The sequence below is a fragment of the Pan troglodytes genome, chromosome 12 (genome assembly GCF_028858775.2).
Source record: "Pan troglodytes isolate AG18354 chromosome 12, NHGRI_mPanTro3-v2.0_pri, whole genome shotgun sequence".
Lineage (NCBI taxonomy): Eukaryota > Metazoa > Chordata > Mammalia > Primates > Hominidae > Pan > Pan troglodytes.
The window spans coordinates 111,696,947-111,723,401 of NC_072410.2; the positions used below are offsets into that span (position 1 = coordinate 111,696,947).

Genomic DNA, 26,455 nt, shown 5'->3' on the forward strand with positions numbered 1-26,455 from the left:
TTTTGTGCTCGTTTCTCGTTTTTCTTGAGGCCCTAAAGCTTCCAAGATAAATATTTATAAGACTAAAATTTGCTTGTTCCTTCACACCTGATTTCTCCTAGAACCATAAATACCTCCTGTGGGGAACTAAGAAATCATGAATACTGGGATTTTCTTATTGGATTTTTTACTTTTGTTTTGTGGGGATAACGAGACAGAAGTGAAAGGAAAACTGGTGCCGGTATTACTGTTGAAATTAATGTACAGTGAATGTTTTTAAAGTATTAATTTTAAAAAACCATGTTCTCTAGAAACAAGTTTTAAAAATCTATATGAAAGTTTTAAAATGTTCCAGCTAACTAATGGATAAGCATACCAGTAAAGCCAAAGTAAAGGTTAGTGCCTTTAAAACTAACCTGTGTTAGAGTTACATGAATCTGGCTCTAAAGTATCTATTTTGCATCCATTTATATATAGATCTTAAACAGAAATACTCTAGGTTGCCACACCACAGTTTTAAGAAGTTATGCTGCTGCTGTTATTCTCTTCTAGGATTCTGGTGGTAAAGTAGAGAAACTCGGACACTATATTAACCTTACTGAAACATGCTTTAAATCGTGTCTAAAATCTGATTTGAGCAAGTCACTGCCGAGCTTCTGAGTCTGCATTGACACTGCTACTGACTCACCTCTCCTTCCCTGGAATAAGGCTTCAGCTTCCCTATGCTGTGAAGACACCATTTGTAAGCACTTTGAACATAAGCACTGTGTGACAGCGCTGGATATCATGCTTGGGGGGGCCTCTCCCTGACTCCCATCCCCATAATAATGAGTTTTGTTTGGAATTGTAATAAGTAATAAACTGCATGGTTTAGAAAATTATAAATATTTGATCAGCTGTCCCCTCTGAAAAAAATTGCACCCTTTTCTTTTTTAAAATTTTGTTGCATCTTCGTAGTAATGTAATTGTATTTTATGCCTGCTTTTTTATTAAAAAAAATAAAATAAATGGAGACATAAGCATTTTCATACTTCTCCTGTGAAATAGTCCTGGAATACGGCAACCTTCTAAAGTTTACCCAAAACATTTGCTTTCTCTATAAGATGGGTATAAACAGTGGGATGAGGATAGTAAATAAGTCTTAGAACTAAGGCTGTAGACTTGTGATTCTTCTGCCCTATGATTTAATTCATGGAGAAATACCAAATTTCAACCAGGAGCCTGTCTCTGATTTGATTTGGGTGTTTTAAGACGCACGCAAATAATAGAACAAACTCATTTGAATTGGTGAGGATAGGGAAAAGAGGCAGGATGTCTGTTTTGTCAGGAAATAGTGTGCTGATTGATTGATAGGTGATTTTCTAGAAAGTGTTTCTCTGGCAATCAGTGGAACCTTTTCTAGGGCACTTATTTGCTACGTGCTCTTGGGCAGGTTATTCACTCTGAGCCTCAGTGTTTTCATCTGTAAAATGGAGATACAGATTGTGTCTACTTTACAGGATCACTGCCAGATTAAGTATGATGTGTGTAGAATGTCTGAGATGGCTCGAGTGTTTGTTGCCTTACAAAGGGGGAAAAACAGAGACCATGTCACCTAAGTATGCTCTTAAAGGAGTTGCTTTAAGCAGTGATAAAGTACTGATGTTATCTAAATAAAACATATGTTGGACTAAAAATCATATAATTTGTATTGATGCTAATGGTCAGATTATAACTGCAAATGAAAAATTAACTTGCATGTTTAAAAATATGACATCTGTAATTTTAACAACTACAGAATGAATAATTTTGTCTTTAGATACCATGTTTCTCTTCCTGTTGGTCCCAAGCAGTAGTTCTAAAAGGATTAACCAGTTTGTTTAAAAACTATACCTTACATAAAATAGTCATATTAATGATTGACAGTTTTAAGACTCAGCAGAATTCAAAATATGAAAATTTATTTTGCATAGGAAACAATAATCTCTGGTAAACATCATTACTGCATCTAACAAAACAATGCCTTCAATTAAAGGGGGAAAGTGAGTTTTTAAACATTAGGGTTAATTTAGAAGAAAATACAGTATATAATAATCTCAACATCATGTTTAGGGTAAAAATGCTATAATGTGAAAAAAATCCCTAAGAACTGGACAGAACCTACTAACAACACCGTTTACCGTGTATGTTTTCAATAGACAAAACATATTTTGTACCAAATTCCAACAGTGGTAATTCTATAGTTGTGGCCCTTTAAAAAATGGCAGCATTGTACTTGAATCAGAAAGCTTACTGGGATTTCCTCATCGAAAGTAGAGATTGCAGCTAATCCTAGTACCTTTTGTTAGTAATTACTTAAGGCACAGTGCAAAGTTGAAGGACTGTTTTGGTACAAACTCAAGCCAGCTACATGTATGCTTGCCTTGGTATCCTTGCTAGAGCACATGCAGGTATAATACTGTATTATATACAACAAGGCCACCCTGTTGTATCTGTGTTACAATTAAACATCAGTCCCAGAAAGTGAACCCTAGTCATTTATTATAGGTGCCCACCTCTGACTTGGAACAAAATGCCACTCCATTCATGTTCATTTTTGTCCTGGAGAGGATTTATTTCCTAAAAGATTCTGAAAGCCAACAAATCGATGTAGTTCTTCATAGAGAACTTAAGAGTAAGGGTCAAAATAGCCTCAGAATGGGCTTCTTGGATGACTTCCAACAGTGACTGGCCTTCTCAACACTGCAGATGTCTGAGCGCTACCATAACCTAACGAAGTGAGGAAGGAGGAGGCAAATTGGTATTTTTAAACAAGAATTTAAGTGGCTCTTTCAAGTCTAAAAAAGCCTTTGGCTTCAAAGATTATAAACTGATTTACTAAATTTATAAAAGACCTTAATTTAGCAAAGAGCTTCTTTTTCCTTTGGTTCAGTTACTCAAAATCCACTGTGTGAAGGAGTAATGTATCCATCATTCAGCCTTTATAGCGGTCTTCCGGTAGCGAAGTACTGTCACTGTTACCCATATATTTAAAGCCAGCATGATCACAAAACGTAGAAGAACTGAAATAAAAAAAAAAAGTGTATTAAAAACTGTCTTTACAATACAGAGCAAAACCACCTCCTGCTCAAAGTATAAGCCTAAATAAAGCTTCACCCCCAACCTCCGAAATGAACAATTTTGGTTCCAGTTATTTCTGGGGAAATGATCTCCCTATCATAATGACAATTTTTGGCCCCTTGGCCCAACTTCATAAATAATAATTTATCATCTTAAGTGCTCAATTGACAGTAATGTGGCTCTGGCTAAGAAGGGTTATAAGTTTTAACTTTTTTTTTTTTTTTGGAGACAGTCTTGCCCTGTCACCCAGGCTGGGGTTCAGTGGCCTGTCTTGGCTCACTGCAACCTCCACCTTCTGGGTTCAAGTGATTCTCCCGCCTCAGCCCCCCAGGCACCTGGGATGACAGGTGCCCACCACCACGCCTGGCTATTTTTTGTATTTTTAGTAGAGACAGGGTTTCACCATGTTGCCCAGGCTGGTCTCAAACTCCTGACCTCAAGTAATCTGCCCACCTTGGCCTCCCAAAGTGCTGGGATTACAGGTGTGAGCCACTGTGCCCAGCCTAAGAAGGGTTATAACTTTTAAAAATCCCTTTACTCATCTGACGTCCTGAGGGTGCTGCTGTCTCAGAACGTTCCATGTTAAGCAAGGGTGGTTTAACATACTCTGTTAAGATCATCCTGAAAAACTGGCCCACAGGACAAGGCAAATTTTATATTCAAGTAACCATGAAAATGTGTCTCTTTGTGGAAAAATAAATAAATAAATATATATAACTTTAACAGTGACCTAACTTCTACTGTAAGGTACGGATACACTCCTAATAGGTTTAATGAGATTTAAGATATCTTTGTGTTTGAAAAACACATGTAAGATTTTAGCTGAACTGTTTTTAAAAAGTTATTCCCAGGCCGGGCGCGGTGGCACACGCCTGTAATCCCAGCACTTTGGGAGGCTGAGGTGGGCGGATCACCTGAGGTCAGGAGTTTGAGACCAGCCTGGCCAACATGGTGAAACCCCATCTCTACTAAAAATACAAAAATTAGTTGGGCATAGTAGCGCATGCCTGTAATCCCAGCTACTCTGGAGGCTGAGGCAGGAGAATTGCTTGAACCCGGGAGGCAGAGGTTGCAGTGAGCCAAGATCACACCACTGCACTCCAGCCTGGGCGACAGAGTGAGAATCCATCTCAAAACAAAACAACAAAAAAGTTATTCCTGGATATACTGATCACTTTCAAGAACAGCTGTCATAGATAAGAAATAAATCACAATTAGAACAATCTTGATCTTTTAATTTCTAATGTATAGGTTTTGTTGTTTACTTGTGGTTTGACTTTCCATGCTGAGAATTCAAGTCCTGTGGAAAGATCCAAGCCTGTCTTCCTTCCCATTTCCCACTTGATCAAAGTTTATGCTTTGACCAGAACAATTTTAGTCCTATCATCAGAGCTGACAAAAAGTATTCGAGCAAAGGTACAACCTCCAGGAAGAGACTAACAAACATATCTCTGTTCTGAAGCACTATTTCTCAAATAATAATTAGCTCATTTAAAAGGTCTACATGCTGGGGACATTTTCTGATCTTCACAGGTGACACCATCTGTTCTAATCATTTTCCAAAGATGTATAATATATGCTTGATTTGGGAGTTGAAAACAGCCTAAGGAATTACTAAATTCTTTTGTGGTTAACCATAGTATTTCCTCCTCCATGACAGCTTTTTCTTTTAAAGAAACAGAACAAAAACATAGTCCATTGGTGACACCACTTCCCTGCTTCAAAGCCTCCAGAGCCTTCCTACTGTTTTGTAGGCAGTTCTTGTAGGCCCTGGATACTTGGGCCACTGCCAGTCTCGCGTCCTTCCTCTCCTGAAACTCACCCGCTTGTCACTGTCCCCCTGCTCTCCGCACTCTAGCCCTTTGTCCTTCGCTCATGACCTTCACAATGCTGCTCCTTGTTAAGAGTCTGGCCTCCGCCCACATCCTTTCCTCTGGCTAAACCTCTACTCATCCTTACGATCACTCTTCTTCAAATTAATCTGCCCAACTCCTGCAAACTAGGCCAGGTTCTCCTTAGATGCTCATCCTGCCCTACTCTTCCAAACCATGTCCCATTAGAATTCAATAGGGAATTGTGTGATTACCTCATGTCCAATTCCACTGCTTAAGTGGAAGTTCCATGGAGATAGGAATCTATTGTCTTGTGCATAGTCTATCCCCTGTACTATAAGAAGGAGAGGCTTAACAATAAAAATGGTGACCAATAAGACTAGGAATACATTGTTGCCATCTTCTAAATCTATAATGCAACAGAGCCAAGTCCATCCATTAAACCCTAAGACAGTTTACAAATGAAGGAGACACAAATAGCACAAAACTCAAAAAGGAAGTGAGAAGATATTTTGCTTACTTGTAAAATCATTGGTGGTCATTAAGGTTGTGATTATTCTTGCTGTAAAACAAAACTTGCAGCAATAAGTAACTTGCCTCTCAGACATTTTGGGGCTTAGCTAATAATGTCTTTCCCTTTTAATATCCCAATATATATTAACCATTATTTTTAAATTATTTTTATTCTTTTTTTAACAACATATATTAACTATTCTTGACAGAGTTTGGTAGTACAGAAAACCAAATAGTGCTGTATTTCATAATTACATAAAAACTAGCCATGCCGGATCACCTGAGGTCAGGAGTTCGAGACCAGCCTGGCCAACACGGCAAAACCCTGTCTCTACTGAAAATACAAAAATTAGCCAGGTGTAGTGGCGGGCGCCTGTAATCCCAGCTACTCAGGAGGTGCGGCAAGATAATCGCTTGAACCTGGGAGGCAAAGGTTGCAGTGAGCTGAGATTGCGCCAATTGACTCCAGCCTGGGTGACAGAGCCAGACTCCGTCTCAAAAACAAAACAAAACAAAACAAAAAACAGCCATGCATCCTACCCCAATGGCCCAATGGTTTTGAAACTGCTCATGAGGGAAGGTACCTAGAAGGTACTCGAGCGCTGCCTGCGGAAGGCCGGAGAGACTGAGCTCCCTTCCACTGTCTCTGTGCTAACCTGCAACCCCCAACCCTCCAAAAGCAACTCTCATTTACAAATTGAGCATCTGGGTAGTTTTATTTAAAGAAAGGCTCCCACTAATTAAAAACAATGTTTTGGCCAAGCACAGTGGCTCACGCCTGTAATCCCAGCATTTCGGGAGGCTGAGGCGGGTGGATCATGAGGTCAGAAGTTCGAGACCAGCCTGACCAACATGGTGAGACCCCCCCGTCTCTACTAAAATACAAAAATTAGCTGGGTGTGGTGGCGGGCACCTGTAATAATCCCAGCTACTTGGGAGGCTGAGGCAGGAGAATCGCTTGAAACCGGAAGGCTGAGGTTGCAGTGAGCCGAGATCATGCCACTACACTCCAGCCTAAGCGAAAGAGCGAAACTCTGTCTCAAAAAACAAACAAACAATAAATGTTTTCGAATCACTGATTTCTATCCTTGCATTTTATAGATAAACAGACAGGCCCAGAAAGGGGGAAGATTTTTCCAAGGGTCTAACTAGAACTATTTAGTTTATTTGTGTGCCATAGCCCTTTACTTAGTAAACATTTAGGAAATTGGAGTAACAGTTTAAACTGACACACAAGAGCAGGGAGCGGCGTGACTTGGGAGTTAGAGAAGACCACTGCCTGCAGCTCAAGGCATGCCTTTCCTAGCCCAAAACCAGCCTGTCAAAACTCTCTGCTAACACATTCTGCATTTAGCACATATTGACATAGAAGTTTTTTGGTCTACCTTCCAACTAAACTGCAAGCCCCTGAAGGGCAGAGGCCAAATCCTATAAAATGTTTTGTTGACACATTTGATAAACCAAGACTTTACACACAGACACCACATAAATAGTTGTTGATTAAATCATCATTTAAATAAAAGAATTCAATCATATAAGTAGACAGAAGACTTCAGTTAGGAAGGCGGCCAACAAAGGACTCTCGGACAAACTTTTTAAAAGGCTGTTAATAACCACACATCTGACAAGGGTTAATGACCAGAATATGTAAGAAACTCAAATGACCCAATTAAAAAATGGGCAAACCATGTGAACAGACATTTCTCCAAAGAAAACATACAGGGCCAGGTGCAGTGGCTCACACCTGTAATCCCAATACTTTGGGAGGCTGAGGTGAGATGAACACTTGAGCCCAGTAGTTTGAGACCAGCCTTGGCAACATAGTGAGACCCCTCTCTACAAAAAATTGGCTGGGCGCGGTGGCTCACGCCTGTAATCCTAGCACTTTGGGAGGCCAAGGCGGGTGGATCACTTGAGGTCAGGAGTTCAAAACCAGCCTGGCCAACATGGTGAAAACCCGTCTCTACTAAAAATACAAAAATTAGCCAGGCATGGTGGCGTGTGCCTGTAATCCCAGCTACTCAGGAAGCTGAGGCAGGAGAATCGCTTGAACCTTGGAGGCAGAGGTTGCAGTGAGCCGAGATTGCACCACTGCACTCCAGCCTGGGCGACAGAGCGAGACTCTGTCTCAAAATAATAATAAGAATAATAATAATAATTAAAAATTAGCCAGGTGTGGTGGTGTGTGCTCGTACTCCCAGCTACTTGGAAACCCGCAGTGAGTGAAGATCGTATCACTGCACTCCAGCCTGTGAGAGAGAGCGAAACCCTGTCAAAGGAAAAAAGAAAGAAAGTCTTGATTTTAAGACATAATTAAGACAAGTAACTTGTTGAATATAAAGAGCAGCAACCATGGATGGAGACATTAGCCCTTTAAGATGCAGAAGAACCATGATGAAGTCTACTTAAAATACCTAAAACTAGTAAATCCAACTAATGTGATAGCTCTGAATTATAAAAATGTTTCTACCTACATATACCATATATGTATTTTAGGTAGTTTTTGTAAGAATCCAAATGAAGAGTGAAAATTCTAAAGTTGAGACCAAACAATGTGGCTGCCAAAAATCTCCATCACTACACATTTTATTCATTCTCAAAAGCCACTGTATGATTTTCATATTTTAAAACCTGTTATATTCAAATTCTTAAGATAAATTAGTACATTCAATATAATCAACCTCTTTATCCTTTCAAAGAAGACAGAGCTAATTAATATCAGGCCAGATTTTTGGAGGAAAATAGGCTTTCACTTTTTTTTTTCTTGGCAACTTGGATTTTACAGAAAATGGAGAGCAGTTTGCATTAAATCATCTTTGTAAACATGGATACACTTAGGAGGTTCTAGCTGAGTAGCCATTTGTAAAGTAGTAAAGCGCCAGGGACCATGTTACTTCAACACCAACTTAACACCCTACTACGTAGACACTTGGTGCTACCAAAGGCCTCCCCACCATGTGAGTCCGGTTCTTACTTGCACAGGTATAGGAAGAGAGGCTCCAAGTCAGCGCACTCACAGTTCCTGAGTCTCTCGTCTTCCACAGACACTGGAGCTGTGCAAACTTACTGGCCGCGCTGATGAAAGTACATAGATTCTGTTTGCAGATAAAATGTGAGAAAGTCACGAGTCGATTTGTTAAAAAAGCAAAAGAGGCCGGGTGCGGTGGCTCACACCTGTAATTCCAGCACTTTGGGAGGCCGAGGCAGGCAGATCATGAGGTCAGGAGATCAAGACCATCCAGGCTAACACGGTGAAACATTGTCTCTACTAAAAATACAAAAAATTAGCTGGGCGTGGTGGTGGGCGCCTGTAGTCCCAGCTACTCAGGAGGCTGAGGCAGGAGAATGGCATGAACCCGGGAGGTGGAGCTTGCAGTGAGTTGAGCTCGTGCCACTGCACTCCAGCCTGGGCGACAGAGTGAGACTCCCGTCTCAAAAAAAAAGCAAAAGAGCACGAGATACTCAAAGCATTTTTGAAGCCAAATTTTCAGGTCAAAATAATAATGGAATTGTACAAAGTTGAAACCTAAGTTTAGTGAAAAGTAATGCAATAGTGAGACATTTATTTATTTATTTATGACAGTCTCACTCTGTCACCCAGGCTGGAGTGTCAAAATAATAATGGATTTGTACAAAGTTGAAACCTAAGTTTGGTGAAAAAGAATGGAATAGTGAGACATTTAGTTAGTTAGTTAGTTAAGACAGAGTCTCACTCTGTTGCCCAGACTGGAGTGCAGTGGCACAATCTTGGCTCACTGCAACCTCCACCTCCCAGGTTCAAGCAATTCTCCTGTCTCAGCCTCTCAAGTAGCTGGGAGTACAGGCACGTGCCACCACACCTGGCTAATGTTTGTATTTTTAGTAGAGACAGGGTTTCGCCACGTTGGCCAGGCTGGTCTCAAATTCCTGACCTCAGGTGATCTGCCTGCCTCAGCCTCCCAAAATGTTGGGATTACAGGTGTGAGCCACCACGCCCAGACTAAGACATTTATTTATAACTCGCAGATTCCACCGTGCAGTGGGTAACTAATGGCCAGAGCTAGTTTGAAGTTGGGAATGAGAAAGAATCAATGGCCACAGAGGTTCATCTATCTACACCTCCAATGAGAAGTAAGTACTGAGGGGCCAGGCGTGGTGGCTCAGGCCTGTAATCCCAGCACTTTGGGAGGCTGAGGCGGACGAATCACAAGGTCAGGAGTTTGAGACCAGCCTGGCCAACATGGTGAAACCCCGTCTCTACTAAAAATACAAAAAAATTAGCTGGGTGTAGTGGCGGGCACCTGTAATCCCAGCTACTAGGAAGGCTGAGGCAGGAGAATTGCTTGAACTTGGGAGGCGGAAGTTGCAGTGAGCTGAGATCATATCACTGCACTCCAGCCCTGGCAACAGAGTGCAACTCCGTCTCAAAAAAAAAAAGAAAAAAGTACTGAGATATTATGTTTTAGAGCTTGGAGAAAACTATGCTGTTCTGAACTGACAAACATAAACTCCAGCAGCAAGCCGCGGCGCCTCAGCCCTGAATTTCTGGCTATTCTGATAGTCTGTGTGGTGGTGCGCTCAGGCCTCTGCTATACAGTGAGGTAAGAGATCCTCACAAATCAGCCTGCTGCTCTGCACAGCATCCTCGACGCTGACCACCACCAGCCCTGCCAGCATCAGCCTCTTCAACAGCTGAAACTCCAGTCTCTGGGTTGAGTGTAGACCGAAGGGAGACAAGGTGACACCTGGGAGACCAGTTAGGCTAGTGCAGTCACCTGGGTTTGTACGAGGGCAGTAGAAACAGACGAGGTGAGAAGTGTTCAGGTTCCGGATATATTTCAAAGGCAAAGCCAACAGGATTTGCTGAGGGAGTGGTAATGGGATGTGGCAAAAAGAGAAATCTGGCTGGGCACAGTGGCTCACGCCATAATCCCACTACTTTGGGAGGCCGAGGCGGGCAGATCACGAGGTCAAGAGATCGAGACCATCCTGGTCAACATGGTGAAACCCCATCTCTACTAAAAACACAAAAATTAGCTGGGTGTGGTGGCACGTGCCTGTAGTCCCAGCTACTCGGGAGGCTGAGGCAGGAGAATCACTTAAACCCAGGAGGTGGAGGTTGCAGTGAGCCAAGATCATGCTACTGCATTCCAGCCTGGCGACAGAGCAAGACTCTGTCTCAAAAAAAAAAAAAAAAGAGAGAGAGAAATCCAGGGTGATTCCAATCTCCAGTGTTTCTGGCCTTTGCCAGAAGGAGGCAGGGTGCAGTGGCTCAAGCCTGTAATCCCAGCACTTCGGGAGGCCAAGGCAGGAGGATCACTTGAGGCCAGGAGTTCGAGACCAGCCTGACCAACATGGTGAAACCCCATCTCTACAAAAAATATAAAAATTAGCCAGGCATGGTGGCGTGTGCCTGTGGTCCCAGCTACTCAGGAGGCTCAGGCACAAGAATCATTTGAACCCAGAAGGCAGAGGTTGCAGTGAGCCGAGATCACACCACTGCACTCTAGCCTGAACAACAGGGTCAGACTCTGTCTCACAAGAAAAAAAAAAAGGAATTATGGAGAAGGGAACCACAGGGAGTGCTCTTGGGCAGAGGAGTTGACCAAGAACCTGTGGTCAGGCCTGTGGCAGGACTAAAGTCACCCTGAGAGCTGGGTGCAGATGCTCGGAGGATGGCTGGCCCCAGGCAGGGAGACCTGCGAGGAGGGGGGCTCTTGTGCAATCAGGAGACCTGGACAGAGCAGAGGAGGGAGGACTGCAGGGGAGGGCTCGCACCAGAGAACCAGCCAGAACACAGGCTCGGCGGGGTGGCGAGGAGTCGGTGCGGAATGGGAAGAGCTGGGGAAGCTGGCTTTGTTCACACACATCAGGGTCCCAGACCACATTACAACACACTCGTGTTAAACACAAGCTTGCCTGCTAGATATTCTACCAGATTCATCTTTCAGGAGCAAAGCCATTTTTACAGTCCTGAAGTAGTGTTGGTTTGGGCCCCAACCAAGCCCTGGAATGTCTTATCACATTAATTCAATTGGAGACTATGAAGTTTTTCTGTAAAACAGTCTAATCTAGGAACAGGATTGGAAAGAAGGGATGCTTAGCTGTCATGGAGAGCTTTTTTTTTTTTTCAGACAGTCTTGCTGTCACCCAGGCTGGAGTGCAGTGGCTCAATCTTGGCTCACTGCAACCTCTGCCTCCCGGGTTCACGCCATTCTCCTGCCTCACCCTCCTGAGTAGCTGGGACTACAGGTGCCCGCCACCACACCCGGCTAATTTTTTAAAATATATTTTTAGTAGAGACGAGGTTTCACCGTGTTAGCCAGGATGGTCTTGATCTCCTGACCTTGTGATCCGCCCGCCTCGGCCTCCCAGAGTGCTGGGATTACAGGTGTGAGCCACCGCACCCGGCCTTGCAGATCATTTTTAAGTACTTTAATCATTTTCTTGTGAATAAACTATGAGTATATGAATTATCAATTTAACCATGAAAGCACAGTTTAGGACCTCTGGGGGAATGATCTTGGGTACCTGCATTTGAAAGCCAAAAAATGGAACATTCTACAATGGAGGTTTTCCACTGATTCAAGCAGCACCCGCTCCTCTCCAGGATTCTGGGGTTTTGCTACCATGTGTGAGCTCTGAAGGCCCTGCTCGTTCTCCTGCACTGGGGCTCCACGACCCTCAGATCTGGGCCACCTTGTGCCCCGGACCCTGGTACCTCAGAGCAGGTGCGTGAGGAACACTCATTGAGTCAGCGAAGGAGGGCTATGGGCAGACACAGCACGGAGCCTGGTGTTCAGCCCTTGCATGATAAAGGAAAGAATCAAAATTATATTCCATGAAATGTTATATCATCAATGTTATAGTTAGAATAGATGACTACTGCTAAGGGCACAGAAGAAACACCTAAAAGCTGTTGTTGCCCTTGACCCCTGAACTTGATTCTTTTGTTTTGTTTTGTTTTTGAAATGGAGTCTCGCTCTGTTGCCCAGGCTGGAGTGCAATGGCTTGATCTTGGCTCACTGCAACCTCCGCCTCCCGGGTTCAAGCGATTCTCCTGCCTCAGCCTCCCGAGTAGCTGGGATTACAGGCATGCGCCACCACACCCAGATAATTTTTGTATTTTTAGTAGAGACGGGGTTTCGCCATTTTGACCAGGCTGGTCTCGAACTGCTGACCTCAGGTGATCTGCACGCCTCGGCCTCCCAAAGCTCTGGGATAACAGGCATGAGCCACCACATCCCGCCATTCTTGACAAGCCTATATCTCAACACTGCTAGAAGGATGTTTCCTCAGGGGTGAAGGCTCACAGCTGCTGTATGGGGGCTAAGAGAACTAGAACCACCCCAACTCATCAGTAGTAAGACCTACTGAGAACATAGAGATGGCTCATTTACAGGGTTGTGAGAGTTGGCAAACAAAAATACAGGACATCTAGTTAAATTTAAATTTCAGAACAACAACAAATAATGTTTTAGTACAAGTATGTCCCATGCAATATTTTGTTTGTTTTTTGAGATGCAGTCTCGCTCTGTCACCCAGGCTGGAGTGCAGTGGCGTGATCCTGGCTCACTGCAAGCTCCGCCTCCGGGGTTGAAGCGATTCTCCTGACTCAGTCTCCCAAGTAGCTGGGATTACAGGCGCCCGCCACCATGCCTGGCTAATTTTTGTATTTTCTTTTAGTAGAGAACAGGGTTTCGCCTGTGGGCCAGGCTGGCCTCCAACTCCTGACCTCAGGTCATCCGCCTGCCTCGGCCTCCCAAGGTGCTGAGATTACAGACGTGAGCCACCCCACCTGGACCCATGCAGTATTTTGGACATACACGTACTGAAAAAGTGTTCCTTGTTAATATGGCAACCCTACTTATTTGCTCTCCCAAGTCACAGGGTTGAAATGTAACAGAAATGTCACAGAGAATCTAGTCTACTTTCCAGACAAGATGTTGGGGGAAAGGGGAAAGAAATTCATGAGTCTGCGTGTGGCAGGCAGTGCCCTGTGACCACCAGTTAGTTCTCCTTCTTTTCTCGTTGGGTAGAAACGTTCACTTCTGTCACCTTGGAGAGGTCTGTGGTCAAACACATCCTGAACCACCCTCAGGAGCCCTTGGAAATTTTCGGCCCTGAGCCAAGTATGAAAAAAAGTCAGCCCCTCTCCAGGACAAGGCCAACATGCCATTATGAACCTAAGAAGAAGCTAGTTAACTGATGCTCAATTCTTCATTCTAAAACTGCTAGTGGCCAGCTGCCGTGGCTCACACCTGTAATCCCAGCACTTTGGGAGGCCGAGGCGTGTGGATCACCTGAGGTCAGGAGTTCGAGACCAGCCTGGCCAACACAGTGAAACCCTGTCTCTACTAAAAATACAAAAATTAGCTGGGGATCCCTCTCCCTCTCCCTCTCTTTCCACGGTCTCCCTCTGATGCCGAGCCGAAGCTGGACTGGACTGCCGCCATCTCGGCTCACTGCAACCTCCCTGCCTGATTCTCCTGCCTCAGCCTGCCGAGTGCCTGGGATTGCAGGCGTGCGCCGCCACGCCTGAATGGTTTTCGTATTTTTTTGGTGGAGACGGGGTTTCGCTGTGTTGGCCGGGCTGGTCTCCAGCTCCTAACCGCGAGTGATCTGCCAGCCTCGGCCTCCCGAGGTGCCGGAATTGCAGATGGAGTCTCGTTCACTCAGTGCTCAATGTTGCCCAGGCTGGAGTGCAGTGGCGTGATCTCGGCTCACTACAACGTCCACCTCCCAGCTGCCTGCGTTGGCCTCCCAAAGTGCCGAGATTGCAGCCTCTGCCCGGCCGCCACCCCATCTGGGAAGTGAGGAGCGTCTCTGCCTGGCCGCCCATCGTCTGGGATGTGAGGAGCCCCTCTGCCCGGCTGCCCAGTCTGGGAAGTGAGGAGCGCCTCTTCCCGGCCGCCATCCCGTCTAGGAAGTGAGGAGCGTCTCTGCCCGGTCGCCCATCGTCTGAGATGTGGGGAGCACCTCTGCCCCGCCGCAACCCCGTCTGGGAGGTGAGGAACGTCTCCGCCCGGCCGCCCAGTCTGAGAAGTGAGGAGCCCCTCTGCCCGGCAGCCGCCCCTCTGAGAAGTGAGGAGCCCCTACGCCCGGCAGCCACCCCGTCCGGGAGATGGGGGGCAGCCCCCGCCCGGCCAGCCGCCCTGTCCGGGAGGTGGGGGGCGCCTCTGCCTGGCTGCCCCTTCTGGGAAGTGAGGACCCCTCTGCCCGGCCGCCACCCCGTCTGGGAGGTGTACCCAACAGCTCATTGAGAACGGGCCATGATGACAATGGTGGTTTTGTCAAATAGAAAAGGGGGAAAGGGGAAAAGATAGAGAAATCAGATTGTTGCTGTGTCTGTGTAGAAAGAAGTAGACATGGGAGACTCCATTTTGTTCTGTACTAAGAAAAATTCTTCTGCCTTGGGATGCCGTTAATCTATAACCTTACCCCCAACCCAGTGCTCTCTGAAACATGTGCTGTGTCCACTCAGGGTTAAATGGATTAAGGGTGGTGCAAGATGTGCTTTGTTAAACAGATGCTTGAAGGCAGCATGCTCATTAAGAGTCACCACCACTCCCTAATCTCAAGTACCCAGGGACACAAACACTGCGGAAGGCCGCAGGGTCCTCTGCCTAGGAAAACCAGAGACCTTTGTTCACTTGTTTATCTGCTGACCTTCCCTCCACTATTGTCCTGTGACCCTGCCAAATCCCCCTCTGCGAGAAACACCCAAGAATAACAATAAATACTAAAAAAAAAACAAAACAAAAATGAATCAATCAAAAAAAAAAATTAGCTGGGTGTGGTGGCACATGCCTGTAATCCCAGCTACTCGAGAGGCTGAGGCAGGAGAATCCCTTGAACCCAGGAGGTGGAGGTTGTGGTGAGCCGAGATTGCGCCATTGTACTCCAGCCTGGGCAACAAGAGTGAAACTCCATCTCAAAAAAAAAAAAAAAAAAAAAATATATATATATATATATATATAAAAAATATCTATCAAGTTCTCTCCAAGGTAGCTTATTCCTCCTACTTTCTTTTCAAGCATAATACTTACCATGGCCAGGTCTATGATCCACTTCTGCAGGGCAAGGACGAACCAAGAAGACACCAATCTTACCAAGTGCTAAGGGACACAGCAGTGGGTCACCCACATCCGCGCCACCCTCCCATCTCACATATACAAACCAAGACCACAGAGAGCGGCACACAGAAGCCAGGTGGGTGGGAGAGGAGGACATGCTACCAGAACCTGCCGGATTTGGAAGGGACGAAAAGGGTCGCAAGTGAACACCTGCTCGGAATTCAAAAGAACGAAAACAGGTTACAGAAGAGAAATACAAAGACACCCACGCTCATGGACTGCTCCCTAGGACTGGGGACATTCCTAGTGGTTTCACTGCCCACTGAATTCTAGACCTTGCAGACTTCTCTGATTTATGGTCAAAAGCTAAGCACTTAAAGGAGAAGTCCAACATTATAAAGCAGGAACGTTCTGCAAAATTGCTGTGATGTGAACTTCTGTTTACTGACTTCCACCTTTCCCACTAACTCCACTGTAAAAATGATACAGCTGGGGTGGGCAATGCTGGAAGTCAGGCATGTGCACCGAGCTCGGTGACGCCACGGGAATAGAGGCCAGCTAGGGAGCTGAACAAGCACCCAGGAGACAGCGGCCAGGGCTGGAAGGGGACAGCCAAGAGTCTCTGGAGTGCCCTTGGGCAAGTCACTTTCCATCTTTCCACCTTGATTTGCTTATCTGTAAAATGCCTACAAGCACGTAGCACCGACTCAAGAGACTGCTGTTATTATAATTTCAAACATTAATTAAATGAAGATATTGAAACAGACAATGCCCTGTGCTAAAAGTCGGTGGAACTAAATACTCACAGCCTGATCAACACCAGAAGGTAGCTGGAAGCTGGCTGGATAGAATCCTGTTTTTAAAACACTAACTCAATTTTTAAATCTAATTTTTGTGACTCCTCCCCCCACCAATTCTGTTCTATCCCACCTCATTCTGTGTATTCTGAATATACATTTTATAAAATTTGACTATAGTAGGAGCTCCTGAGATCCTACAGATGATTTATTTGTAGGGTTGCCAGATTCCACAAATAAAAGTACAGGACACCCAGTTAAATTTGAATTTCAGGTCGAAAACAAGTAACTTTTCCCAGGTAGCTGGGATGACAGGTATGAGACACGACACGTGGCTCATTTTTTCTCTTATATTTTTGGAGCACTAGGGAATCCCACTATGTTGCCCAGGCTAGTCTCAAACTCCTGGCCTCAAATGATCCTCCCACTTCGACCACCCAACACACTGGGATTATAGGCATGAGCCACTACACCTGGCCAATAATTATCAGTAGAAGTATATCCCAAGCAATATTTAAAAGTATTCATTAGGCCGGGCACGGTGGCTCACGCCTGTAATCCCAGCACTTTGGGAGGCTGAGGCGGGTGGATCATGAGGTCAAGAGATCGAAACCATCCTGGCTAACATGGTGAAACCCCGTCTCTACTAAAAATACAAAAAATTAGCCGGGCGTGGTGGTGGGCACCTGTAGTCCCAGCTACTCGGGAGGCTGAGGCAGGAGAATGGCGTGAACCCGGGAGGCGGAGCTTGCAGTGCGCTGAGATGGCGCCACTGCACTCCAGCCTGGGCGACAGAGTGACTCCGTCTCAAAAATAAAATAAAATAAAATAAAAATAAAAGTATTCATTAATATGGTAACCCTATTCTTTCGCTCTCCGTAAGTCACAACCAATGGGAGATTATAAGCATCTTGCTGATACTACAGACTCGCCATCAGCATCCAGCTATGTGGTATCTCCCAGTGCCACCAGCACCCAAATTTTCTAATCTGCAGCCTCACTATCTTCACAAAGCTGTTGCATTTTATTTCAAAAGTAAATTATGTAACTCTTTTCATCTTCAAAGTACTGTTTACCAAAACCTTTAACCAGCTGGGACTGACCGTGAAGTGTTGAGGTGCAGTACAGCTGTGCGATCCCTCTTTCTGCAGACAGAAACTGAGGCAGCAGAGCTTGCCACTCGGGGAAACAGCAGAGGGTCAGGACTCAGCCAGAACCCAGCTCCCTCCATAGACACAGGCTGCAGAGCCTCGCCTCTAGTAAAACCACCACAATGGCCCTGTCATTTACTCTGCTTGACTGTGTTTCTGGTACTTCTAGCTCTTACAGTAACCCTAAAACATAGGCATTATGATCCCATGTCACAGATGGGGGACGCACAGTTTATGGTGTATGCTGAAGCCACCCCTGTGGTGGCAGGGACCTGTCCTGTCTGGCTCCAGGCCAACTGCTTCCCACCACTCCACACCCACATTCTCATGGCCTGCGGGCCACAGGCCTGGCTCTGCCCTCCTTCCTCCACTCTGAAGAGGGCATGGGAAGAAACAGCTCAAGCCATTTCACAGATGTGGCAGGACAGGCTGACAGCTAGTGCCATTCAAAACACTTTCTTGGGCCAGAAGTGGCAGCTCATGCCTGTAATCCCAGCACTTTGGAAAGCCAAGGTGGAAAGATCACTTGAGTCTGGGAGTTCAAGACTAGTCTGGGTAACATACCAGGACCCAATCTCTAAAAAAAATGTTTTTTAATTAGCTGGGCATAGTAGCATGCACCTGTAGCTCCAGCTACTCAGGAGGCTGAGGCGGGAGGATTCCTTGGCCCCAGAAGTTCAAGGCTGCAGTGAGCTCTAATCCAGCCACTGCACTCCAGCCTGGGTGACATAGTGAGACCCTGTCTCTTAAAAAAAAGGTTAAAACATCTTGTAACTTGGGCAACATAGTGAGACCCTGTATCTACAAAAAATTTTAAAATTAACTGGGTGTGGTGGCATTCTTCAATAGTCCAAGCTACTCGGGAGGCTGAGGCAGGAGGATCACTTGATCAAGGCAATCAAGCTTGACCGAGGAGGTCAAGGCTGCAGGGAGCTTTGATCCCACCACTGCAACCCAGCCTAGGCCACAGAGCGAGACCGTCTCAAAATAAAAACCAAAAATGAAACCAAAAAAAAAAACACTCTCCTGGCTTTTTAAGGAGTGTGACGTTCAACTAGTGAGTCTTTACAAAGAGAACTGAAGTGAAGCCTCACCCTCATTCACAGGAAGTGCCACTGAGCAGGAACACGCCTCTGAGCTGACCAGGCTCCCACTGCAAGCCTCTGGGCCAACAACTGCCCCTCAGACCTCAAGGTTTAGCCTCTAAGCTAACGTCTTGAGAGGCGCCGGATACTCTCATTATTATTGCTTCCAATCCTCGGAGGACATTATCAGGGCAGGAAGAAATGTCTCAGATGAACTAATGCAGTTGGACGATGCTGCTCTTAGCAGGGGTGGACTCTACCGATCTGCCTTCCACTCGGCCTGCTGGCACCGCCCAGGGCATGCTGGTCTCGGAGGAGCAGCAGGGGCTGTACTGAGGGCATCTCTGGTGTACATGGACACGTTTGCATTTGGGATTTTTTTTTTTTTTTTTTTTTTTTTTTTTAGTTTAACCAAAAAATACACATCTGGTAAAGGAGCCTGCTTCACCATGCATACCATTCGCAAATAACACCCCCGTTCCCCCTTCTGGCTCAGATTCAGAAAGGATACACAGCGATGTAAGGAGTGGCCTGCTTCACGTTCCCGTTAAAATGAAAGATACAGAGCAGGAGGATGACATCTGAAAGAGAGAGGCTCCGAGTGAGGGAGGAAGGGGAGACCCGTGGCAGCCCGCCGGACAGGGAAGGGGCTGTTACCTTGCGCGATGAGGATGGGGTACTCCAGGTAGGTCAGCGGCGGATACCCATAGTAACACTGGTACCGCAGAAACACCAGGAATCTGGAGAGAGAAGGGCACATGTCCACACGGCTGCCCCAAAATGCAGCTGTCGGGGCCTGGCAGGCACCAGAACACTGAGGTCAGTTTGCCGAATCCTTGCAGTGGGGGTGTGGACACGTCAGTGTCAAAGAGGAAGGTTTAGAACAAAATAGATGGAATTCAGTTGAATCATCTGTACAATTTTTGGAGCATCCAGAACTTACTGGGCACCGGGCCACAGTGCAATACCCACTATCTCTATAGAGTGCCTTGAGATGGTCGCTTACAAAGGATTTTTACAGAAGGCAAATCCCTGAGCAAGAATATGAGACTGGGCCTTCTGGGCCCACGCTTCTGGCCTGCCTGCCATGTTGGGCTCCCACTGACCCCGGCAGCTGCCCCTCAGCTGCTGCACACATCTGCCCTCCACTCTGAGAAGCTGCAGAGGCGCAAGGATCCGAGGAGCCGCAGCCATCCCTGGATGCGGGGGTCTGTGGCCGTGTTTTAAGAGTTAGAACAGCACCTGGATGGTCCAGGTGCCTTCCAGAAGAGCTGCCCGGTTGAGAGGGCAGTGGGGGAAAGCGTGAAGAACCACCCTCAATTTCGCTAAGAAGATTCCGGCTGTGAGGATGCTGCGAAGGCCCCAGGGTCCCACCTTCTCAGAAGAAAAGGCAGAGCTTCCTGCCTCCCCCTCACATCCAGCCATCTCCCTTCAGGACTGGAATCCCTGTGGTCTCCTGGGGCTACCTGTTTGTCCCATCACCCAGCTTTGTGGCTCCCTCCCTCTCACCTGTGTGTTCAGACCACTCAGGTCAGGAAGAAAGGGGAGCCGGAACCATGGGACTTCAACACACAGGAGGGGCCCCCCAGGGTCTCCAATCTCCTAAGCTGGGAAGGAATCCTGGAAAAGTCCGATTCACAAACAGGCTGTGCCTCCCTGGCCTGTTTCTGACAGTGCACAACTTAGCTGGGGGCGGAGTCAGAGGAGGTCACAGTGTTGCCCTGAGCACGAGGGCCTCCCGCAGGCCTGGTCCCCGAGTGCGGGCCCCCACCGTGCCCAGCAGGGTCCCCACCCCCAGCTGCCTGCAGGCCCTCCGGGTGCTTTGCAGCTGAGCCACCTCCCAGCTTCAGGGACAAGCGGTGCCTCTGCCCTGCCCTGCCGCAGGGACTCTCCTCCTGCCAGCCTCCTGAGCAGCCCCCTCTGTTCCCCTGGGAGACTGAGCCCAGGGGGGCTGGCAGAGGGGGAGGCTGCACCCCAGCCCCTCTGTGGGGCCACAGCGAGCCGCTGAGTGCTGAAGAACAAAAGCTATGGGGGTCTTCACCATCGAAGTAAGTGTGTGCTGACCCCTGGGACGCAGCCACAGTCCGCAGGCCAGGCCTGAGAACCTGGGGATGTCAGAGCCCGTTCTCACCTCCAGGGGTCATCCATGCTGGCCTCCACAACTTACAGACCACTTGGGGAAATGGAGGCCCATAGATACCAAGAACATACAAGATGAAGAGCCTGGATTTCCCGAGGCTGATCTGGATGCAGCCGTCGCTGCCCCTGCAGGTTTTGCCGTCTACTCCCTGCTTTCCCTGGGATTCAAACTCCTCCCGTCCCTGCAGCCTGGGGAGGTGGGGTGAGGGCAGTGTCTTTCCTTTAGTTTTTAATGTTTCTTTTTTTTGAGATGGAGTCTTGCTCTGTCGCCCAGGCTGGAGTGCAGTGGCGCGATCTCAGTCACTGCAACCTCCACCTCCCGGGTTCCAGCGGTTCTCCTGCTCAGCCTCCCGAGTAGCTGAGACTACATGTGTGCCACTACACCTGGCTAATTTTTTTTTTTTGAGGCGGAGTCTTGCTCTGTCGCCCAGGCTGGAGTGCAGTGGCACCATCTCGGCTCACTGCAAGCTCCGCCTCCCGGGTTCACGCCATTCTCCTGCCTCAGCCTCCCAAGTAGCTGGGACTACAGGCGCCTGCCACCACGCCCAGCTAATTTTTTGTATCTTTAGTAGAGACAGGGTTTCACCGTGTTAGCCAGGATGGTCTTGATCTCCTGACCTCGTGATCCGCCGGCCTGGGCCTCCCAAAGTGCTGGGATTACAGGTGTGAGCCACCGCACCCAGCCTACACTGGCTAATTTTTGTGTTTTTAGTAGAGATGGGGTTTCACCATGTTGGCAAGGCTGGTCTTGAACTCCTGACCTCAGGTTATCTGCCCGCCTCGGCCTCCCAAAGGGCTGGGATTACAGGCATGAGCCACCATGCCTGTCCCTTTAAAGTTTCTTTTAATAAGTAATCGCTATAGTGCTTATCATAATAAAATCACACCAGCCGGGCATCTGACACAGCCCCATTTGTTTCCATTCCCATCTGCTCCATGCAGCCATTGGAGTTTTCTCCCTCAACACCTACTAGAGGGTTAAACAAAACGTACCCCCACCCAGGCTGGGGGACAAGTGACCTGGAGCAAGGGGTGGGCTCCAAAGGCATCCTACCCAGAGGCCAAGGCTCTACAGCCTAAGGGTCCACCGTGGGAGGGCCGCAGTCCATGGAAGGCTGCAGGCAGGGCAGGTTGGATGAATCTTGTGCTCCAGGAGGCTCCTGGCTGCAGAGAGCAGGGAGGCAGAGCCAAGCAGAGCCCTGGAGGCAGGAGAAGCAGCAAGGTTGGGAACTTGCAAGGGGGAAGGCTCCAGCTACAAGGAATGCCCCTGGGTGGCAGAGGCAGGTCCCTGGGCAGAGGCTCCTGCCCTTCACACCAAGCCACACTAAAAAGGCTTTTCTGGCATTATTAAGACACACTTCATGCTCCAATTGACTCAGTGCTCTCAAAACCAGGCTCTTAGTTTGCTCAAATGGAGACCCAAAGAGGGCCCGTGCCCTCCAGGTGGCTGACTGCGACAGCCCTGGGGTTCCTTCTGCTCTAACTCCGGATCTGGTCAGGGGCCCGGGGCCCAGCTGGCAAGCATGGCCAGCCCCAGGTGGGCCTCCCAGGCAAGGCTGGGAAGGGCATGAGGGAGGCAGGCAGGGAGACAGGAGGGCCAGGAGGATGGGTCCTGACACAGCCAAGCCCATTTTACAGAAGTCTGTGTGCCTGGCCCTGGCCCTGGCTTGGAGGCTGCAGAGCTGGTGCACCAGCCCTGACAGAGCCCCCTTTACCTGCACGTGATCAACTGCAAGACCCTTAGACAGGCCAGCAGGGATGGCAGCAAGCTGCTGCCCCACCCAACCCTTGAGCTCCCATGCCCAGGAAGATCCTTCCACTGCCAGAGGTCTAGCTTTCACTAAGGTGAGCTGGGAGAGGTGACAGCTGGCAGATCTAATAGGAGCCCTCACCTGCGTATCTCTGAGGGTTTGCATTTTTCAAGCAATGCTGCAAAAGTGGTGGAAATGCAGGCCTAGGGGCTGGTGGCAGGAGGGAATCTATAGACTCTACAGACAGCCTGGCTTCTTTTCTTTCATGGGTCCAGCTTCAGCTTCCCCAGCTCAGGGACCTAGCAAGGGGCCGAGGCCAAATCCCACTCCTGGCTTTCATGCCCTTGTCCCCTCTCCCACCTGAACAGTCACCGCAGCCACTTCCAGCCTGTGTCCTTTGCCACAACCTCATCGCTCCAGCCTCTCTGCTCCCAGCCTGGTGGTGGCACCAACCTGAAACGCATGCTGCCCACCTCCCCTGGGTGCCTCTCAACCCTGCCATCCAGCCTGGGACCCCCCCCTCCCCACCCCGCAGGGTAGAGTCACTCACAAGCCTGGAAGAGGTCACAGTCCCTCCCACTGCAAGCCTTTCCCAAAAATTTCCCCTCAAAGCCCCCCATTGGATGACTGTGCCCAGGGCCGGGCTCCATAGGGCCGGCGCGGGGTCCAAAGCCTGAGTGGGACTCCTCACCCTCCCACACCTGAGGTCTCCTCTTTCTCCCCCGCACCCCTTGGCTTCTTCCCATCCTGTATGCCGCGCCCCCCACCCCGCCCACCAGGAAGGCTTGTGTGGAGAACCAGGCTTCAGACCCCACTGGGTGATGGCGGGGGGCAAAGTGGAAGGCCTGGCCAGGGGGAAGGGGCGAGACCACTAGGTTGAGGTATGTGTTTTCCTATTGTTGGGGCTCAAAAATGATACCCCAAAAGTTTGGCGCTCTGGCATGATGAATACTTTGAATAGGAAAGCCTTAGAAGCTGCCTCAGAATCAAGGACTTAACGACCTCTCCGTCACCCCTTCCCAACTGCAGAGACTCTCCAACTTCCTTACAGATGACTAAGGAAACTTCTTTCTACAAGAAATGCAATTGTCTTAAGACCCTCTCCCAAGGAATCTCGTTAAATAACCAGGAAAGATTCCCCACCAATCACCGGGAGAAGAGAAGAGATTCATACATTCTTAGTTCAACCCCTTATTTCACAGGTGAGGAAACCGAGGCCCGAGAACGAGGTTGACGGTGCGTGGTGAGTTTAGGGACAATGAATATGACAGCCTCGAGGTGCAAATGGCCTTGCTCAGGGCCAGCAGGTTTTGTCACTAGCGCACCAAGGGCTGCCTCCCCTGGGTCTGTTTTCTCATCTGTAAAATGGGCGTGCGCAGTCAATTCGTGCCACGCGGGGCTTGGTGAGAAACAATGTACGCGGGTGGCGGGTGGCCGTGGGAAGAGCACCCCGAGCCCCTAGGCTCCCTAGTTCACCCTCGGCCGCCCAGCTGCGACGCCGGCGCGCGGGGATCATCCCCGCCCTACTTCGAGCCGAGGCTCTCCTGGGCTCCCAGCGGGCAGCAGCTGCGAGGGGGCAGGAGGCAGCCCCGGCCGCCCCGGGCCTTACCCTGCCAGCTCCAGAAGTAAACTCGGAAGGCTGAGGCCCCGCGCGCTGCGCGCCGCTAGCACAGCGGAGATCTGCGGCAGCTTCAGCGCGGCGCACACACCCAGCGTGCTCCAGTTACACAGCCCCAGAAGCGCCGCCTCCATAGCGCCACGGGCGCGGGCACCTGGGCGGCCGCAGCGAGAAGGGACCGCTCAGCCTCGGCGGCGCAGCTCTGCCGAAGCCTTCCGCCTTCCCGGGATCCGCCTTCCCGGGATCCGCCTGGGACCGCCCGGCCAGGGCCCGCCCCTCCCCGCGCCGCCAGGCCCCGGGCCCGCCTCGCTCCGCCCCTCCCCTGGACGCACCCCGCCCCCGGGCCCGCCCCGCCCCTCCCGCCCGGGCCCGCCCCCGCCCCGCCCCCTGGCCAGTCTCATCTCGCCCCGCCCACGGGCCCGCCTCCCCCCGGCCCGCCTGGGCTCGCTCAGTCCTCGGACCAGCCTCATCTCGCCCCGCCCCCAGATTCGCCCCCTCCCGGTCGGCCTCACCTAGCCCAATCCCGTGGCCAACCTCGCCTCGCCCCTCCCTTCCTAGCCCCGCCCCCGGGCGACAGTCCCACCCTGGCCTGCGGGCTCCACCAGCAGCTGCTTCGCATTTCCGCGTTCTTGCGACCCGATAGTTTAGCCGCCGCCGGGAGCCGCCCTGGAGGTCCGGCTTTTCCACGGGTTGGGTGGACCGAGAGGCAAATGGCCCCGGGGGATGGGCCATTCTGCCGGGATTTTTCCCTCCCTGCAAGTGTTTTAGTTTCTCTCACTAAGCATTTCAGGAGTTAAAGCCTCCTGCTTAAGGGCTGAGTGCACTCTCCCGATTTACAGGTGGGGAACCAGCTGGAGAGACTCTCTGGAACCAGAGCCCCGGGGTCGCCTCATTCGTGCCCTTTGAGAGCACGCGGCCTGTCTCCAGCCTGGGACTGAAGGCTTCCCTCCCAGCGGCGTGGGCCCTGAGGGGCCACCGGAAGCCTTGAACTTGAGCACTTCACAGTGAAACTGTTTCTTAAGGATTTCTCCTGATAAAGTAACTTGGACGTGGCCGTCTAAGCCACAAACTGAGGGAAAGGGAAGGACGCATTTTCCAACCTCAAAATCGCCTGTGTATTAGGGCCTGGTTATGAAGCAGGCAAAAAAGCACCAAAATGCAATGCCAGAATCCACGATCCCTGGTTTTGTGCCATAAATCTCAGCCGGGAAGTGTGAGGGACGGGAGCTGGGTCAGCTTCGGAGTTCGGAATTCTGGCCGAGGCTCTTTCTCTCCAGCCTCACCGGCCCATCACCTCCGCCTATGGAAAAAAAAAAAAAAAAACAGGTGCTGAGTCCTGCCTCCCAAGTCTAAATGAGAAAAGGATGTTCAGAAGGGAACCCTTAAAGGAAACGGCTTGGACCTGCCCTGGCTAGATCGATACTGATCATTATTGCCCCCGCGAAGCGGGAAGATTGCTTGAGGCCAGGAGTTCAAGACCAGCCTGAGCAACATAGGGAAACCCCCGCCTCTACTAAAAATACAAAAATTAGCCGAGCGTGGTGGCGCGTGCCTGTGGTCCCAGCTACTTGGGAGGCCGAGACAGGAGGATGGCTTAAACCCAGGAGGCGGAGGTTGCAGTGAGTTGAGATCGCGCCACTTCACTCTAGCCTGGGAGACAGAGCAAGACCCTGTCTCAAAAATAAATAATATATATATAAATTTTTTGAAGAAGAAAATAGAGAAGAGCTTTTTTTTTTTTTTTTTTTTTGAGACGGAGTTTCACTCTTGTCGCCCAGGCTGGAGTGCAGTGGCACGATCTCTGCTCACTGCAACCTCCGCCTCCGGGGTTCAAGTGATTCTCCTGCCTCTGCCTCCCAAGTAGCTGGAATTACAGGCATGTGCCACCACTCCCGGCTAATTTTTGTATTGTTAGTAGAGACAGGGTTTCGAACTCCTGACCTCAGGTGATCCACCCGCCTTGGCCTCCCAAAGTGCTGGGATTACAGGCATGAGCCACCGCGCCCAGCGTAAAGAGCTTTTTAACAAGCATCAGCAGCAATGACTATAGGAACATCTAGAACCTGTTGAGTGCCTCCTGCGTGCCAGGTGTTTTACTTTAATCATGCCATGTGGTAGGTCCCTTGATGCAAGGAGGTGGTCCTGGTTGGAAGTGCCTGGTTCCCGCCACATGACAGTGGAATCCCCCTCCCTCCTCTTCCCCTTCTGCCCCAGCCTTTATTCCAGGGGTTGGCCAGGATCTGGGCCCCCAGGACTAGCCTTAGGAGGGAACTGCTCCCACCTGGGGTCAGCCTGCGCTAGCACTTGGGGATGCAGGCAGCATGAGGGGCCTTTGAGAGGTATGAGTGCTCCCAGGACCACGCAGGGAGTGGCCTCCTGCATTGTGGAACAAATGCTGCTCCTGGCCCAGGACACTGCAGCCGCCTCCTCTAGGGG

At 49.2% G+C, this 26,455-nt stretch overlaps 1 protein-coding gene across 4 annotated transcripts; it reads right to left on the minus strand.

The window, feature by feature from the left end:
• Positions 1 to 1,902: 1,902 nt before the first annotated feature.
• On the minus strand, positions 1,903 to 24,317 carry SLC66A3 (solute carrier family 66 member 3). 4 transcript variants are annotated; one of them, XM_001158847.7, is made up of 7 exons: positions 24,011 to 24,311; positions 19,169 to 19,251; positions 19,023 to 19,092; positions 15,452 to 15,509; positions 8,398 to 8,518; positions 5,431 to 5,472; positions 1,903 to 3,020 (listed from the first exon to the last, which is right to left on the minus strand). In XM_001158847.7, exons 1-7 carry the CDS (start codon positions 24,151 to 24,153, stop codon positions 2,929 to 2,931), a joined length of 609 nt encoding a protein of 202 aa, XP_001158847.2. In that variant the 5' UTR covers positions 24,154 to 24,311; the 3' UTR covers positions 1,903 to 2,928. The 4 variants fall into 4 exon arrangements, with proteins under 4 accessions (XP_001158847.2, XP_009440279.2, XP_009440280.1 ...); XM_009442004.4 differs by lacking the exon at positions 5,431 to 5,472 and having other exon boundaries at positions 24,011 to 24,317; XM_009442005.4 differs by lacking the exon at positions 8,398 to 8,518 and having other exon boundaries at positions 24,011 to 24,306.
• Between the last annotated feature and the right edge of the window lie 2,138 nt (positions 24,318 to 26,455).

What these genes read in the sequence shown, in the direction of transcription:
- SLC66A3 (XM_001158847.7), bottom strand. Translation starts at nt 24,153, where the DNA reads ATGGAGGCGGCGCTTCTGGGGCTGTGTAACTGGAGCACGCTGGGTGTG. An exon ending in TTACTTCTGGAGCTGGCAGG is followed by an intron (nt 19,252 to 24,010) that starts GTAAGGCCCGGG and finishes TTCTCTCTCCAG; the next exon opens with ATTCCTGGTGTTTCTGCGGT. An exon ending in GACCACCAATGATTTTACAA is followed by an intron (nt 3,021 to 5,430) that starts GTAAGCAAAATA and finishes TTTTTATTTCAG; the next exon opens with TTCTTCTACGTTTTGTGATC.